This window comes from Vespula pensylvanica, chromosome 7, assembly GCF_014466175.1.
Source record: "Vespula pensylvanica isolate Volc-1 chromosome 7, ASM1446617v1, whole genome shotgun sequence".
Classification (NCBI taxonomy): Eukaryota; Metazoa; Arthropoda; class Insecta; order Hymenoptera; family Vespidae; genus Vespula; species Vespula pensylvanica.
In genome coordinates, this window is record NC_057691.1 from 6,213,901 (window position 1) to 6,232,884 (window position 18,984).

Below are 18,984 nucleotides of genomic sequence, written 5' to 3' on the forward strand. Positions count from 1 at the left end.
AAATCGTTTTCGTGATGCCTTTATGGCGTATCATATCGATGTATATAAGTAATTAATTTACATTTACCGCGTAAATACAGCGCGCCCCCTTTAAAGTGATAATGTATTAAAATCGTTTGATCGATATAGACTATCGGTTATAATCTCGAATTCTTTTCTTCATAACTGTTTGTTAAAATTTACATAGGATGAAATAATAATTTAAAAATGTTTAATATTTTGTGAAAATTATACGAAATCTGAAAAACAATATTAAAAACAAATGAAAGAAAGCAACGAATAAAGTTAAAGAAAAAACGTAATACTCAACTTCGACGCATACTTCAATTAATAATTAATCATAAAATTTAATTTATGTAAATCGTTCAAAAATGCCTATTATAATTATTAAAGACTATACATGGCGTGAAACTGTAGATTACGTTATAGTATACGTGCCATTTAAAAGTCGCCCGAAAAAAGTAGATTTTTTGGTGATCGATAATTATTTAAAGGTATGTATTAGAGAGAAGAGTTCTTTTATAATATTTTTTTATCATACTTAAGATTTATATTAATATCGTTAAAATATTATTTAATTCATAATATATTCTAGTAAGTATATACATTTTTTTTTTAATAAATAATAATAAATATATACATTGTATGTATGTGTTAAAGTAAAACATAATTATAGAAAGTGCGTTTTCGTTTACCCGGAAAGAACTTTTCAAATTTGCAATATTTTAGGCGAGTTGTCCGCCATTTTTATTAGAACTTTTTCTTTGGGCTAATATTATCGAGGAAGAAAGTACATGTACATTGGACGAAGATAAGGTTATATTTTCTTTACGAAAAGCGAATGTTTCTTTAAAATGGCCTAAACTTGAATTGGACGATCTTGATAAAGATACTAAAAGAAATTATCGAAATAGAGCAATAGAACGTATTCAAAAAGTTACAGAAGAACGACAAAAAGCTCAAAGCGGTTAGTTCAATCAATGTGTACACGCAAAATATATTTTATTTTTATAAACGAATGTTTGCGATCGAATAAAAATCAATTCTATTTATTTTTAGAGAAACGACAGTATTTGAAAAAGGAAGCAGTAAAAGCGCAAATAGATTTAGATACCGCAGTTTTAAATAAAATAAGTGCTATGAGAGATTCTCATAGAAAAGAAGCTATGGAAGCATTAGAAGATTGGAGATCCAAAGCCGAGATACCGATTTTAAAATATGAACAAGGCATAACTCAAGAAAATCGTAAAGCATACAAGTATGTTGCTTTATAACTTTTTTCTTCGTACATAAGTAATCTTCAATTTGCGAATGTGAAAGAAGTTTTAAAGAAATAATATAATATGATAGTGAAAGTAATGAGATCATCGATATTTCGCACAAATCTTTGGCGACTTTCGAAAGTATTTTTGCGTACTGATTTTTCTTTTGGCACATTTACAATTTTTATTTTATTTTATAACCCCAATTATAGTCTCATTAAAATGTTTAAATAAATAATATAAATATTTGAATATGAAATATAGTAAAATATCGAAAAATATCGTAAAAAGAAAATTATTTTTAAGGCCACCATTAAAATGGTTTAAGGATGACATCACCGGTATGGTGAAGAACAGGCCAATGACCGATCAAGAAATTTTCGTTAATGACGCGAAGGGTTGCAGTGAAGGTAGAAATGGTAGGGAATTAGAATGGAAGGAGCCTGAAGGAAAGGAATTGTTTCATAAATATGAATTTCCAAGAAAAGAAGATGGATCGATCGAATCTAATACAAAGGTAAATGATACGACGAACGAAGATGAATTAAATGTTATACAGGAAAGAAATATTTCGACGGATAGCGAATCGGATTCCGATCATGAATCGTACGATAAATCAATCAAAGACAAGATATTGCGTAAGTCGTCTTCTTTGAAAAATGTTCGCACTCGTGGACAAGAATTAATCGATAGAATATTGAGTGGGAAACCACGAAAGTTAAATCAAATATTCGACGAACCTAACAAAGCTGTACCTTTACCGAGAAAAAATGGTACCATTAATATTACATTTTCTGAACGTACGTTTCCAACTCCAGCCAGAGAAAGCCATTTGATCGAAGAACAAGAAGTACGTTTTATTATTTCTTATAACGATCTTACTCGCAATCAGTCGACCTTCAATGAATTAATGATAGTTACAATGACGTTATTATTGACGATTTAATTTTAGTGGTTAGAGAAACAAGCAGAAGCAAGGAGAAAAACTGGTTTTGTAGCTGAAGATCTCAGGCCAGAAGAACGAGATCCGCAATGGTTAAAGGATAAGGGAGAGTATGTTAAACATGCGGTCTTTGTTTTAATAATTGTTAATATATTCATATTTCATATAATAATTTCTGCACTTTTCGTTTCAGTGAATTATTCAAGGCTGGAAATTATTTGGGAGCTATCAGTGCTTATTCTCTCGGTATAAAAATTAGCGATAAAATGGCGTCACTCTACGTTAATAGATCTGCGGCTCATTATGCTCTTGAGAATTATTATAGATGTACCGAAGATTGTAGCAAAGTAAGAATTTATTTTGATACGTACATTTAATGAAAATCACACGTAATGGAAAACGTGCGATAATCAAAGAAATATATAATCGAAACAGATTCGCGTTGTTACTCTTTTTACTATTTAATATAACGTAATATTGTTTTGATGATTTTTATAGGCATTAGAACTCATGCAACCAAAATGTGAAGCTAATCGTGAATCAAGAGCCAGGTGTCACGCTCGGCAAGGTGCAGCTCTTTGTAAATTATCTGCGCCACAACACGGCATTCCTGAACTGGAAGCGGCAATAAAATTGGCACCGGATAATGAAAGCATTAAACGTGATCTACTGGTTGCAAAACAATATTTTAATATCAAAGATTAGATAAGACAAGTGAAAATCTGAAAAGAAAGGATTATAATAAAATAAAATAGTTGGTAATATTGATAGTTATTATTTTAATATAAGATTCTGAAAAATATATGAACGTTTACAGACCTTAATAGATAAAAATATCACAGACACAAATACCATGGATGTATAAATGGACAGTAAGGAACTAGTTGTAAATATATATATATATATATAGCAATATAAAAATATAAATATATAATAATTATATAATACTATATGATAATATTTAAGTATGAACAGTGAAATTATTCGTTTTAATTAATTCGAAATATAAATGATAAATTTTATTAAAATAAATAAATAACTATGAAAGTAATATTTTTTAGAGAATATTATCCATGATAAAAACAAACGATTACATAATATAATTGATATGAAATTTTTACGTGATACTTATAAATTCGTATGTTTTAAAGCAATTATCATCATTGATGCACTGATAACGTCACAAACGCACGCACGCATTCTCAAACACACATACACAGATATATTCACACATCTACATTATATTTATACTTTTAAGCGAAGAATTACGTCATATTGACTTTGACCGTATTTATGCAAGCACATTTTGTATCTTCCAAAGCATGAATAACTTCATGATGTCTGTCCCGTTGTCGATCTATGAGGTGTTTTACCATGAATACCAAGCTAACGTTTCTAGTCTCGGTCGATGCGCAGATCTGTTTGGAATCGGGACAACATCCGGACCCACCGCAACGTGCTAATACCGTTGAAGGAGGATAAAAAATTTCATCTGGACTAGGTCCAACTGTAAGAAGTTCTGCTACGGGAATTGCTCGTGGTTGTGGCAATGAACATCGAAATTGATTTACCAATTGTACGTGATTTAAGTAGTCATTGTCTCTATAAACCAAAAAAGAATAAAAAAAAGACAACAACGTCAATAATTTATTTAAATCTGAATATTTTCCAGGACGTATGATCATTTTTATTACGAGCTCTTACCTGTGGTGTCTACCGGTGACCAAAAAAACAAACAGAACGGCAAGGAGAAATAGAACAATTTTTTTCATTGTTGAATATCACGAAGAAATTGTCACAAAGTGCTAATAGAGGAATCCTTTTCCCAGTTTGAAACAGTTTTTAATCAATTAAAGCGCTATTCTCAGATTAATCTTCAATCCTTGAAATCTTATAGATGCACAAGAAGGGTTATCTCGATAGGCAACACCACGGTGTACTGTAACTTCTCTCTTCTGCGATCTGAATTCTTTCTCTTTTTCTCTCTCTCTCTCTTTATATATATATATATATATATATATATATGTAACTTTCATCCTCGGCCCACTCTCCCCCTCTCTTTTCCAGATTTCTCTTCGCGCCCTCTCTTCCTCGATCTCTATCTTACTGTCTCGTTTCCTTCTGTGAATTTAACAGCTCGTTCTATCTTCCTCTTGTTTCTTGGTAAGCACTGGGAGGGGTCGAGAACAAACCGTTCCGAGAACATCGCGAAGATAACTATAATTACAACTAGTGGGTCCTGCCTCCCGTTCGAAGTGAGACCACGTTGAGTCGCGTGACGTTATACCTTATTCTTTCTACCTCCCCACACATCATTCTTTTCTCTCTCTCTCTCTCTCTCTCTCTCTCTCTCCTACATTTCGGCACAACGTCACTTAACTCTCTTTTTTTTCGATCTCACAAAGTCTTTTTTCCTCTTCTCTTTTGGGACATCGTCTACGCAGCTTCTAAAATATGCGTTCTTTCTTATGTCAATTTTAATAGTTTCAACAGAAAAAAATTAGATAGAGTTCAGACGAGAGATAGTAACATTGTGATCGCTAATTACAAGTTTTATTATCCATGGATTAATGAAGCACAGTAGTTAGGATCGATGCAATTCATTGATGCACTTAATCGTTCGTATCAAAAGATACAACGAATCGTTTCGAATATTCTATTATCTTGTTTTCTTTTTGTATTATGTATTAAACTTTTGAAGATACATACTTTTTTTTTTTTTTTTTAATGTACACGTTTCTCAAATTCTCAAAATAAAACAAAGCTTAATCTAAAAGATATAAAAAAAAGAAATAATATTAATAATTTCTTAAATAGCTCTAATATTTTTAATATTTTTTATCTAGAAAAGAAGATATGATCAATGATAAGAACAAGAGGATACTTGAAGACGTCATATTATTTAGAGTAGACAAGCACCAGATGCTTCTCGTTGAGAGAAATGCGACAGGTTGCAGTGAGTCATCGTGTGTAGTGAACGTCTCCGGCATGTCTACTTGATGTCACAAAAGACATTCGTGATCCTTTTATTCTTCCAAAGACACCGGAATCCGTGAAGCTGACTTGGCATTCCTGTGGTATTCAAGGGGGTGAGTAGAAAGATCTTGTTCCTGCTACTTCACCTTAAAAATTGGTAATATGGTATGACTATGAAATGTCTACATCATTCTCCGATCTCTCCTACATAAGCACATCCGTTTGTGCCATTTTACGGGACTGACTCACCAAGGTAGACGATGCTAATGTGTAAGGCATTGAATATAAAATTAGGCAATTGCGTTTGACCATGGATATTTTAGTTCTTCTTAAAACCGTTTCAAATCGTGATTAGAAACTCAAACTTTAATTTAAGATGCAAGAAGTTAGGACAGTATACTTCCACGAAGTGATGTATAATGGTGTATTAAATAAAAAAAAAAAATCTTTCTTTTTTTATCATCACAGCGCAATCAATAATTACTTAAGGAAACAAATGTTTTTTTCTTTATTTGGTTGCAAGTGACTTTTTCTTTATTTCCTCTTTAAATATCATTCTAGAAATATAAAATTTAATTTTCTAAAAATAAACTATGATATATATCGTGTATAAATAAATTACACAAGTCTTGTACCATAATTTTACACTTGTTAGAGTAGTGAGAAACCGGTATTAGTAATGAGTCTAGTCAATTCTTTTACCGCAAGGGATATCCCCGTTACGTTTACGTCAGCAATACGTTATAGTATCGTGCATGAGTTAGCAAATATAACATTGTAATTAACGCATTGACATGCTATCTTTTTTATTAAGATATCTAAAGGTACATCCCGTTCAATCGATATCGATAATGATATCTTTATCGATTACTTACTTAACTAATCATACAATGTTAAATATTTATAATTAAAGATTCTTCGATAATTACAACTTTTGTTACAACTCCGATGATTTTCTATAGTTTATATTATTAATGTAAATGAACAACACATAAATTGTTGAAATGATCGTCTTAAAATTAATAAAATAAATTTTTGACAAATATAGAAAAGAATGAAGAGTAGAATAGTATTCGAATATCTGTTGATCGAATTCATAAAAAATCAAATCCGTATAAAAAAAATGTATAGATCGTAGTTAAACTATTTCAATTTTACGATAAAGTATATGTATCTTTAGAAATTATGAGATCTTCGTCCTTTTTATTTCAGTCAAATCTTTTTTTGACACAGAACTATTTTATAAGATTTCTAATTTTATCATATCGGTATGCATATATTCCATATGGCTACTCTTTAAAACTAAGCGATCGTCACTTTCTTCGTACAATTCCAGATGTCGATTTATTTATAATTATAAGGTCATGGAACTTGAACGCACGTGCGTATCTTGATCTATTAATTCTATGTAGCTAACGAGACGATTCGATGCGTTTTGTGTTCTTTTTTTTTCCTTTTTTTTTTTTTTTTATATAATACTTTTACATTTGTGTATATATGCGACAAACGATTCAAAAATTATTTTGAAAAATTTCTTAACAATTCGATCGATCTTCTCACATCTTTTCCTGAGTTTTCTGTGCTTATTAAAAAAAGATAAAATAAAATAATGAATCGTAAATTAATTCTCACTGTATTTTTCTTGTAATAAGGGATGCTCTCATTCTTTTCCTGATTAATTTGTTGAAATTTTTTTATGGATTTGTATAATCATGCTCCAATATGACGCACCTGTTATTATGTAAAATATCATTTTTTCTTGAGAGTTTCCTTATTCCCTAATACGTCATCTCATACGTATTTTTCTTGTAATATCTAATATTTTCTATGAATTTCCTTAGAAATCATTAAAACTGGGAAGACATATATTATCTTTTTTTCCTCTATGTAACAATGATACAAATTGTTCTACTTAATTTTCCTATAATATATATATATATATGTGTGTATATAAACAAGAGACGAATCACATAAAAAAATGAATACATAGTAACAACCAATTGTTGATTACAATTGTTATATTCCATAGGGTTTGCTTTGACTAAAATTAATTTATGATAAAAAATACATAGACATTCTTAAGTGATGAAAAGATGGTTGATGAATCACGACGGTATGAGTCAATATAAAACCCTTTACTAAAATAAGAAAATTTCATTGATGTATCGAATATTAAGCCGACCTTAATAAATAAATCTTATATATCTTTTATTAATAATTCCTTTATAAGGAAAAGTAGAACAGTTATTTGGTAATATCATCGATTACTTCGCCTATATAATTTCTGGAAAGAACCTCGAAATATTTAATAAAATCCTTCCTCTTAATAAGAATAGAGGAAAAAGAATGATAGAAATAACGCATGTACTTTTAAATGATGATTAAGGAAGTAAGGGAAATTGAAATATTGGTATAGTGAATTTGTGGGTGACGAGACGGAGAATTACACAATCGATTTATTCGTTAAGAAAATCGACGCTCTTACGTAGAACGTTATTCCACGCGATGGTACACGTTCATCGACCACCGATCACGCGTGCAACCTCCCTGCCATGTATAAATACTCCTCTGCTAGCAGGCGAATCTCAGTCAGTCAAGAATGCGTCCGACGACGTTTTCTTCGGGATAAGAAAATTTTCTTTCATTTAAATCCTCGTTGTTTCTATCGGATGAGGTTTGTCACTAAACGTTCTCCCGCATGGACCAAAATTTTCATCGCCGTTTTAATAAGTGCGAGGATAGTGAAAGAACGGTTCAATAATTGCGAGTGGGTGATACGAAGACATATTGGATAGTAGCTGACAAGAAGAGACATTAAGAAGAAGAAAAAAAAATGTTAATACAACCGATTAAATACGACTTTTGCCTTAGGCTATTCATCTTGATCACACCGATATTGAGTAATACGGCTCAATCGATGGCGACTAACAATAAAAGTCATCATCATCGTACACCTAAAAGATTGAACTTCTCTCGTTCGTTAGAACCATCGGAAAATTTCCTTTGCGGAGAACCACAATCCCGCTCTTATAATTTAAGAGATCTGATGCAGACTGTTCATACAAATTCCGAGATCGTCAATTTTCCACTTTACATTGTTTCGAAGCGCTGCGACGTACATTCCGGATGCTGCAAGAGTTTCAATATGAGCTGTACACCGGTCGAATCGGCGATCTATCACGACGAGATAGAGATCGAGATTGAGAGTCTCCAAACGAATCGTACCAGAAAACAATGGATACGAATTGAACAGCACGGTGAATGTATCTGTGCCGTTACCAATTCCGAACAACGGAATTATTCAACACCGAACATCGAGATGCTTTGATCGATATATATTGCTAGGTTGCTGCGAATAAAAAGAAAGATAAGAAAACAAGAAAAAGAATGTAAAATATATCGACAATGTAAGTAAGTAAGTAAATGATCTCGGTGATAATACTGATTACAACATACATTTACGAGAGCGATATAAGGAACATCTTCTAATTAATGTTTCTTATAGATCTTTTTTCTATATACATTGATCGTTTTATCGCTTAAAACATTCCAAAAGTAAATCCATACCGTTTGAAATGTTCGAAGGTGTTTAATGCGAGCGTTTACAGCGCGATACGCAAAGATTGGCTCGTAGCCCAGTATCATCTATATAGCAATGTCTCTTTCTGGAACCAAAATGCCAATGAATCGGCACCTGCTCTTCGAAATTACTTTTGCCAAAATCGAAATCATCTTAGGAAAACAAAAAAAAAAGAAAATTTAATTTATATATAATATATATGTATATATTATTATTATTATTATTATTATTATTATTATTATAAAAGTACATATATAAAAGAGCTCGTTTATTCGCAGAACTGATAAAATTTCCTACGAAAGGAAATAAATACGCTTCGTTTTATTGTGATATTACGTAGGTGCCATTAATTATATGTATTTAATATATTAGTTAATTTATTAATAGTATTTATAATTTCATTCTTTTTCTATTTATCGTATAATGACATTATTTTCATTCAAAAAGAGACTTAAGAAATATTCTCTGACACTGTAATAACTTTTACATCAAAGTTTTATTGCATTGTTATTCTTAGAAAACAATATGTTTTGTAAATATTAACATAGTAGTATTATTTACTGATTTAAATTAATGAACATATTCGAAATACGAATTGTTCGAGTAAGAGACTGAAATGCCCGTATATAAACCGACTTTATTTTATTTCCGGAAAGACTTTTGTGTTATCATTAATAGATTTGATACTACATGAAATTAATATCGAATTTAATGAAAACATAAATTCTACAAAAGTAAAACATTGTAAACATTGTAGTATGATATGTTTATCATGCTATGCGATATCCGTATAGCACACTGATTATATAGAACTAATGACGTAGATACGTATTGTATATAAGATATGAAATTATTTTTGGATAGTTTAATACATATACATCTGCGCACAAAAAGCAAATTTATTTGTTTATGTAGTCATTATTTATTCTTTAAAAACAAAGTGTGCTCTATATTTTCTTAGGACAAATTTTGACAATACGTTTAATATGTAAATGAAAATAAGATAAATCTTATTTAATTATATCTACTGAAAATATTTTAAATAATTGTGAATGATTGTAAAAATTTATTATATTTAACACACACAAACACGATATTAATAAATTTTATACACACTTGTTTTCCTATAACGGAATACATAGGCTAATTTATTTATTTATACATTTAAGTAAAATGACAAATACTGCCACAAAAGTAAAAGAATTACATTTTTTTTACATCGATATGCAAAAATCTTTTACATTTTCTTTTTTTTTAATGAAATACACTTACAACGAATAACTTTAAAGAGAAATATCGACAAAGAGAAGGAAAGCAATAAACAGATTATTTATATAAATAAAAATTGATTTGTTATTATTTAGATGGTTTAAACAAATTGTAAACAGATTTATATGTTAACAAAATGTACGTTGAGCTTAGGCACTTTTAATCACTAATCATATGTTCTATATTTGGAAAGAAAACAACTGTAATGGAATGTCATTCAACATATTTTCAGTATTAAAAATATAAACACAAATCAAATTATGTATGGAGTCATGTCATCGCGATATGTTGTAACATATGAAAAGAATGATCATAGAATTCGCTATCTCTAAAATGATTGTAACATTATTGTTATATAGTAAATACGTAATTTTATATTTGTACAATGCTTTAATATCCTAATCTTATGAAATATATTTTCATAAACTTTTTCTGCGAAGATATACTGCTGCTTGATTCATTAAAGTTCACTTACATTTCTTGTGTTCAATAATTAAGATATCCTAGGTACTTCTTAAAATTAACACTCTATACTCAAAGGATGTAAAAGAGAGTGTACGTTTATATCTGGCCTATATAGTAAAGTTAAAAGCGCGCGTATGGATACTTACCACGCATCGATCTACGTCCTCGGGTACCTCGACCTCTCCCACCTTCATTATTCGTTCCTCTTGTTGTATGTCCACGCATAATATTTTGTCCTGAAGAAAAAAAAAAAAAAAAAAAGGAGGAACAAAAGATAAGTCACAAAAACATAAGAAAAAATATTATTATATAAGATAAATAAATTCAATATATAATCACCTCTCCCAGATTGACTTTCCCAGACAATAGGAGTTGGTCTTACTCCGCGAGCCCGAAACGGAGACCGTGCCGATCGTCGAAGTGGCGTACCTCTGTTACCATTAGCCGTTGCAGTTGGAGCAGCTGCAGCAGCTGCCATTGTTCGTTGACGTGTATTACTAGAAGGTGATGCTTCCGCTTCTCTGCTTTCTTCCTCGGCGTCGTCTTCAACTATGTCGCTTCCAGGTTCTTCCACTCCTTCTCCCGTGTCAACGGCATCGTCATCACCAGATACTAAAGATCCTGCTTCTTCTGTCCGCTTTTCACCTTCCGAACTCACTCCTACAATTAATCGATCAATATGATTTGCAATTAATGAAGAATAATTTCTTACTTGGAATGTTAGATGTTGATTTTATATAAATGATATCACGTACCTTCAGTCGGCATTGTACTAGATTCTGTAATAGCTTCCGTTTGGCCCTGTTGTTGTTGTTGATCCGCACTAACTACACGAATACTCGGAATAGTGGATTCCTCGTTAGTATCGCTCACGGATGCACCTATTACCGGTACTGTTGTCACGGAAACAGGAGTTTCTTGTTCTTCCGATGGGCCACTACTAGTCTAAAAGTAAAGAATTATTACTGTGTAAGAATAGCATGCATGAACATGCATGTTACGTATTTAATTTCTTACAGATGGTGGTAAATCTGCAGCTGGGGAAACTTGTAAAGGAGTAGTAGGTACGCTACGTCCAGTACCGCCATCTTCTAATTGAGCAAGGTCTATCCTACTATCATCTATGCTTTCTTGTACCACTTGAGCTGCTCCTGAACTTAACGAGCCAAATATTGTTCGAGTAACAGTTCCCGTAGTAGTTGTTAACGAAGGTGTCGAAGAAGCTGTACCGGATGCCGACGAATCTCCAAAAGTAAATCGTGCTTGAGGTACTTGAGGTGAACTCACAGCTTCTCCAAATCCATCACCTCGTCGAGGAACGAACAGTGTGGGTGTACTGGGTACTATGCTATCGTCACCTCCATCTTCGTATCCTTGTTGTGGCTACGATATCAAGATTTATATTTAATTAATCGTAATATGTTGATAATATTAATTCTTTTTTTTTTTTAGAAGTAACATATACATATAAATGAAGAGACTAACCAAAAGTAAATGTTGTTGTTGCTGCTGTCGAGGCATCGGTGCAATACCACGTGACGAACGAGACGTAAAGGAAGTCGGTGGTTCGCCCGTTTGTCCAGCACTACTAATCGCTTCCGATTGTTGTTGTTGTTGATTTACAGGTATCGTTGCTTGAGCCTGTCTCGGAACCTCCACGCTAGCTGAATCTTCTTCCATTATAATTTCAACTTCATTGTTATCTCTCTCTACCTCTGCTTCAACTTCATAAGGCATTTCATCTTCTTCTTCCATTTCTTCATACGGATCGTTATCGAATTCTTCCTCTTCTTGCGCTTGATTGTTTCCACCTCCTTCACCCTCGTCACAATCTACTATTACCACACACCCTTCCTCAACTTCTTCGTCTTGATCACGCTGACTAGAAGTAGGTACCTACAGATATAACGAATATTATATACACACTTGTCTATATTATTTTTTCAAGTACCATTCAATACTTGCCTGATATTCTATTTCTGAAATACTGGCACTAGCTGATGACCCTAATTCTTGTTGTCTACTCCTCTTGGCTTTTGGACTAGGTACTTGTTCTTGCCTACTGTGATCTTCTATTATTCCTGATCCAGTTGCAGTGGAATCAAGTGTCCTGGGTCGTTTATGACCAGTAGACGCTTGAGACGTGCTAACTGACTGTGTAGAACTACTAGCTACTGTTTGCTGCTGATCGCTGGCTACCGCTTGTTGCTGTTGTTGCTGTTGTTCAACTCGCGGACTAACTAATGCCACGGTTTGTTGTTGCTGCTGTTGCTGTTGTTGTTGTTGGCATTGTTGTTGTTGTACATTCATAGTTTCACCACTCTCTGCGTCTTCTCTTTGAGTCGATTCGGCAGATTCGCTTAACTGTGGTTGAACGACAAGCTGACGCAACGTACTTGGTGCAGTCTGCGAAGAGCTGCTAGTGCTAGCTGGCTGAAAATCAGTTAGGCTACTTGTAGGAGAACTTGTCTCAGTCGTATGGACTATCTGTTGTTGGGGTTGTTGCTGTTGATGCGGAGCAACCATAACAGGTGCAGTTGCAGTCGTTGGTAATACGGCTGCTGTTCTAGATTGAACAACTACACTCATTGGTCTAATACTTGCCAGAGGAGTTTCTGCACGAGCGGACATAGGTTTGATATTAGCAGTAGGAGGTTCAGTCGTTGCACTAACCCCGCTAACTCCTGTTAATTGTCTCTGCAACTGTGTAATACGTTGTAATAGAGCTTCCTTTTCCGCTTGAATTTCAGTCTTTTCATGTTCTAAGCGAGATATCCTTCCTTCCATTTGAGATTTCAATGCAGCCAGTCTAGCGTCATGATCCGAGGTATCCGAATCACTTGGTCCAGATTCTATTTTTGTTTTCAAGTCAAGTAATTCTTTTTCACAGATTTTCTTTGATTCCGTAAGCTGCATGATCTTCGTTCTAGCACCTTTCAATACTTGTTTAGCGCGCTCTTCCTTTTCTACGCTAGTCTTGTTCATCGTATCTATCTCTTTCTTAAGCGTTTCCGCTTCGCTTTGAGCAACTGTCATCTGACGAGTCAACTCATCGATCTTCGTTGTTAAATCAACATTTGCTTGACGCAATTCTTGTCGGCCCTCTTCTCGTAATTGGTCTTCGCGTTCCTGTGTAACCTGTCCAGCATCTTCGTTAGCCGTATTAGCGGAAGACATTCGTGATTCTTCCGATCTACTTTTCTCTTCTTCAACAGTTTTAGCAAGTTCCTCAAATTGAGTCTTATATTTTTTAGCGATCTTTCTTATTTGAATTTCCTTATTCTTAATATCGTTCAAAGCCACTTCCTTATCGCCAAGTTCTTTTCTTAAAGTCGCTAGATCTTTAGCTTTCGAAGAAGAATCCGCATGTGCTTCATTTAAATCTTGACCTAACTTGCGTGCTTCCTCTGAAATTTTGGAAACTTGTTCCCCTTGTAACTGTACTTGTTTCTGAAGTTGAGACAATTGTTCTTCTAATTTTGTTTTCTCTACTTTAAGTTGATTTAATTCTTCTGTACGCTTAGCATGGGTTTCGCGTTCAGAAGTGAGTAATTTACTTAGACTTTCACGTTCGGTTTGTAATCTACGCCAATCCTCTGGACTAGCTTTGTTAGCTCTTTCTATTAACGCGTTAGCTCTTTGTCTCCATCTTGTAGCTTCTCCTTTAAGACCGGTATTTTCTTGTACCAATGCCTCATTCTTTGCTGCCAAATCTCTTGATGTATCACGAAGTGGTACTAACTCCTCGGAAAGTACAGTTACTTTTGACATTAGTTCCGTGACCTTCGCTGTCAAACTATCTCTTTCTTCTCTCAAAATTCTATTGGAATCAGTTATAGCATTTAATGTTTCAATTTTGCGTAATAGTTCGGCATGTTTAGACGTCGTTACCACGTCGATTTCTGATTTTTCTCTTTCAGAATTAAGAAGAGTTTCGGTCTCTTTCAATCGTTTCTCCGCCACATCTGCTTGAGATTTTAATCTCAAATTTTCTGCTCTGAGAACATCAAATTTGGCTACGGCTAAATCTTTCTCGCGTCTTAAATATTTCATAACTTTAAGCAATTGTTCGGCAGATTTAGAATCTTCGTCTGTAATACTAAAACTACGATTCATTGCCTCGATACTAGTATCAGGGCTTTCTCGACCACTTCCCTTTGCATGTTGACTTTGCATAATAGCTGTTTTGTCGCTTAAGTCTTGAATCTGATCGTGTAACAGGGAATTTTGCGCATCCAGATCTTCGACCCTTTTTAGAGTTTCTTGAACCTCGTCAAACAACTTTTTCTCTCTCTCCTTAAACGCAGATCTTTCCAATTCTAAAGCTTCAACAGCTGCATTTCTTTCTTGTGTTAACGTTGCCACTTTCTGATCTACATTTTGTACCTCCTCTTTTAATTTTGCTAATACTTGTAAATCCGCCGAATGCAAAACCATTTCTCTTGCATATTTTTCTTCAGTTTCTAATGCTGTCGTAGAAGCATTTTGCAAATCACTCTTAACAAGTTCTAACTCTCCTTTGACTTCGTCAAGTTCTTCGAGTTTCCTTTCAGCTTCCGCGAGCTTTTGTCGCAACTCGGAATCCGTTTCTTGACGACCACTTGATATCTTTGCTAGTTCTTCTCCTAATTCTTTCACACGTTTTTGTAGTGACATAACTTCGACTCTAGATTGTTTCAGAGCATTTTCCAATTCTTCTTTACATTTGTTATGTTGTTCCGTTAATTCTCTGAGCTGTACTTCTGCACTTTCAGCGATATCACAATATTGCTGAGCCTGTTGACGCGAAGTTCTTAATTGCTCCGTTAGAGATTTAACTTCCGCTTGATTATTCGCTAGTTGCATTTCTAACTCCTTTAATCTTTTTCCCATATTTTCATCACCGGTAAAGGGTTTTGATATTGAATGAGCAACTGCCTGTCTTAACTTCGCATTGACTTCCTCAAGTTTTTGAGCACTTTCTGCTTCCGCTTTGCGAGCTTGCTCTAATTCAGAACGAATTCGTTCTGTTATTTCTTTTTCCTCTGTCAAGCGTTCCTGTGCTGTAGTAAATTGTTTTTCTAGATGAGATGAAAGTTCTCTAAATCGGTCCTGTTCTTCTTGTAAACGTCGTCTCAAGGCAGCACATTCTCTCGTTGCATCGTCCAAACGTTGTTCGGCGCGTAATTGATTCTCCGCTTGAACACGTTCCAAACAAGCTTTGATTGATTCTACATCTGCTCTTAACAAGGCCTGTGTTTGTCTTTCTCTTTGAAATACTTCTCGTTCTTTCAAAAGACGCCCTTCGGAGTCACGCAATAATTGTCTTTCTTGGCGTAGATTTTCCAATTGAACTTCAGCGCGAGACAAATGGGTTTGAGCAGAAAGAGCCTCATCCTTTAAGATCATTATACTTTGTTCGTGTTTTCCAATAGTAATATTATAATTACAACACTTCTCTTCCAACGCTTTTATTTGTGATTTATAAGATGCAACGTTCGCCTGTAGAAGCTGGAAACGCTCATTTGCAGAATCCAATTGAGCTTTTAATCTGCAACATCGAGCCGAACTTGCATCCGCCTCTTTTCTATGTCTCTCAACTTCTTCGCCCAACATTCGTTCATGCGCTATCTTTTCTTTTCTATATATTTCAAATTCATCCGTGATCTGTTTTAATTTACTCTCAATTTCACTATATTTTCTTTCCCATTCTTTTTCTTTTTCATTATCTACCGAAGCTTTAGATTTATCAATTTCACTTAAGTTTTCTACTGCGCTTGCATTTAATTCTTTATTTTCTTCATTAGGGAGTTCTTTCATTTCTGTTGTATTAGATTGTTTCAAACACTGTTGATACATATTTTTATACATATCACGTTGCCTTAACAAACCTTCCAACATCTTAGCTTGCCTATCTTGAGCTGCTTGCATATCTGCCAATTGTTCCAAGTACCTAATATAAACGCGTTATAAATGTTCTCATTGATGTTTTACTATAATTTATTTTTAATATTATTAACAAATATACAAACCTATCTAATTTTTCTTTCATTTCACCAGAATTAATCTCATCAGTAGCCCTTTCCATTTCTTCTTGTCTTGATGACAATGTACGTACGATTGATAATAACTTTTGATTATTTTCTTGTAATTCTTCAATATCTTTAAACGTTACAAGTTTTTTAGTAATGATTTGCGATGAGGCCAAATCATCTGTATTCATTGTTGAATATTCATTTGTATGTATACTATTACCAACTCTACTTTCTTGAACTTCCTTAAGAAGGAAACACACCTAGTAAAAAATAAGAAAATAATAAGCATATAAATATTCAATAACATATCATCGTTATATATCTTTATTGATTCCTATTTTTTCTTACTTCAATAATGAATGAATATATAAGTATATACCTGTCTTGCTAAATCAGCAAGTTCTGATTTTAATCTTTGATTTTCTTTAGTATGATGTTTAGTTATACGATTTGCTTCATCCGCGGTTTCCTGCAGACGATGATTTTCTGCAAGAAGTTCATCTAATCGTGCTGTCAATGTAGTAACATGACTTGTAGCAGTTTCATAATCTTCACGTTGTTGCTGCAGTACAGGTGCTTTATCTTCGAGTTCGCGTAGAATAACATCCATTTGTGATTTCAAACGTTCATTTTCTTCGCGTTCTGTTGTCAATTCATTAGTTGCTTCCACCAATTGTGTATAAATTTGTGTAAGACTCAATCCTTTCTTTAAAATTCTGCTAGCTATAGCTGCTGTTGGTGCCAATTGCTCAACAGCTTGATCTAATCTTTCTGTAATCAGATAAAAAAATGTTATTTTATAACCATACGTTTATTTATATCTTGTATTTATATCTTACCTTGCTTGATGTTCTTCAATAATTCATTCGCATTTTCTAATTCTTTAGTAAGTTCGATAACCTGTTGTTCCTTTTCCTGAAGTTCTTGGTTATGTTGTAACTGAAGTTGATTGTGTTTCGTTTCTAATTGACCAAACTGTTCAGTAGCATGTTCTAATAATTCCTGAAGTTCTTTAACAGCATTTATAAATTCTTCAGCTTTAGCATTTGCTTCATCTGCCATTCCTTTATAAAGATCCGCCAATCTAGTTTGAGCTCCGATTTCTTCTCTGTATGAACCGTGCATAGATATTTCATGTGTTCGTTGTTCTTCTAATTTTTGAGAAAGTTCTTCGCAACGTCGTTGAAGAGACGAATAAGATTCACGCAACTGTGCTGATGATTCATTAGCAATTCGCAATTCTTCATCGCGTTGTGATAAACGAGTATCGGTCAAAAGTGCTCGTGCCGATGCTTCAGCTCTTGTCGCTTGTAATTCTGACGTTCTTTTGCTTAATTCTTCTTCTAAACCAACTATTTGTTGAGAAAGAAGCGTTCTTTCTTGTTCCAAACGTTTTTCTCTGTATGATAAGACACATGCTTAAATATGTTTAATCATATAAGATATGTGATTACTATTAACTTCTAAATCGTTGTATCTTTAAAAATACTAACTTAAAATCCAAAGTCATGTCACGGCTACGAACTTCTTCTGCTTCTGCAAGAGCTTGACATTTAGCAGCAACGGCAGTTTGTAACTGAGTTCCAAGGGAAGATAATTCAGTACGCATTCTTTCGACTTCGAAATCTCTTCGTTCCACTTGTAACTGCAATGTATCTCTCTCATCCACAGCTGCATCTCTTTGTTTCCGTAGATCACCATTTTCTTTTTCTAACCTACAAAAAAAAAAATACAAGTATTATATTTTAACTATCAATTAGAGATATTATATCTAAAGCTTTTATGTTAACTATAGTTGATTAAAAATTAAGCAACAAATTACCTTTTAACAGATTCTTGTAATTTTTGTACTTCACTTTTTACTTCATCCAAGTTAATTTGTAACTCAGTACTATATTTTGCAGCCAATTCTAGTTTCCCATTACATTCATCAAAGTTTGACTTTGTGTCCGCTAATTCTTTTTGCACTTTTTCTAAATTTTGTTCTAGAAAAAAAATTTCCAAGTATTAAATCGAATGATCGTTAAAGTAATATAATCGAACATCAGTCAGTATACATACCAAGATTCTTACGATTACTTTCAAAAACCGCTTTAGCAGTTATGAATTCCTCAAATTTCGTGTTAAAATAAACACCGAGTTTCTTCTTAATTACCTCGGGCACTTGCGTCAATTCTTCTTCATTTAGAATTTCATGTAGCACGTTGTGTTCATTTTCATCTCCCGTCTCCATCTTTTCAACACTAGGCAAAAAATCTACAATACACTAATCCCTTTTACAATTATATAACGATACTCTTTCTTTTTTAGTTTACAAACGAAAATCGTAGCTACAATTGATCTCAATCATTAAAACAACAAATATTTACCACATTACTAACATAAATCAGCACAATTGTATCAGGCGATACGAACCACGGTAAAAATACCGGTTCTAAAATCCTTGTAGAACTGACGCTCTTTCTGGTTTTATAA

General features: G+C 33.4%; 4 protein-coding genes across 5 annotated transcripts; 2 read left to right on the plus strand and 2 right to left on the minus strand.

The window, feature by feature from the left end:
• Window positions 1-267: 267 nt before the first annotated feature.
• Window positions 268-2,967, plus strand: LOC122630836 (dynein axonemal assembly factor 4-like). Its single transcript, XM_043815810.1, has 7 exons — window positions 268-494; window positions 730-967; window positions 1,060-1,258; window positions 1,569-2,112; window positions 2,215-2,315; window positions 2,399-2,552; window positions 2,704-2,967. The coding sequence occupies exons 1-7, from the start codon at window positions 372-374 to the stop codon at window positions 2,908-2,910; spliced, it is 1,566 nt and encodes a 521-aa protein (XP_043671745.1). The 5' UTR covers window positions 268-371; the 3' UTR covers window positions 2,911-2,967.
• A 2-nt stretch (window positions 2,968-2,969) lies between these two features.
• LOC122630838 (vascular endothelial growth factor A-A-like) lies at window positions 2,970-4,193 on the minus strand. The gene is made up of 2 exons (XM_043815813.1): window positions 3,910-4,193; window positions 2,970-3,807 (listed from the first exon to the last, which is right to left on the minus strand). Exons 1-2 carry the CDS (start codon window positions 3,975-3,977, stop codon window positions 3,471-3,473), a joined length of 405 nt encoding a protein of 134 aa, XP_043671748.1. The 5' UTR covers window positions 3,978-4,193; the 3' UTR covers window positions 2,970-3,470.
• Window positions 4,194-6,710: 2,517 nt separating this feature from the next.
• LOC122630331 lies at window positions 6,711-10,251 on the plus strand. Its single transcript, XM_043814719.1, has one exon. The coding sequence runs from the start codon at window positions 8,015-8,017 to the stop codon at window positions 8,507-8,509; it is 495 nt and encodes a 164-aa protein (XP_043670654.1). The 5' UTR covers window positions 6,711-8,014; the 3' UTR covers window positions 8,510-10,251.
• Window positions 9,453-18,965, minus strand: LOC122630330 (nucleoprotein TPR-like). Of its 2 annotated transcripts, none has more exons than XM_043814718.1 (13): window positions 18,891-18,965; window positions 18,571-18,752; window positions 18,332-18,494; window positions 18,003-18,224; window positions 17,349-17,908; window positions 16,889-17,280; window positions 16,507-16,769; window positions 12,461-16,427; window positions 11,981-12,391; window positions 11,513-11,878; window positions 11,251-11,440; window positions 10,835-11,155; window positions 9,453-10,731 (listed from the first exon to the last, which is right to left on the minus strand). In XM_043814718.1, the coding sequence occupies exons 2-13, from the start codon at window positions 18,740-18,742 to the stop codon at window positions 10,616-10,618; spliced, it is 7,143 nt and encodes a 2,380-aa protein (XP_043670653.1). In that variant the 5' UTR covers window positions 18,743-18,752; window positions 18,891-18,965; the 3' UTR covers window positions 9,453-10,615. The 2 variants fall into 2 exon arrangements, with proteins under 2 accessions (XP_043670653.1, XP_043670652.1); XM_043814717.1 differs by having other exon boundaries at window positions 18,879-18,898.
• Window positions 18,966-18,984: the final 19 nt, after the last annotated feature.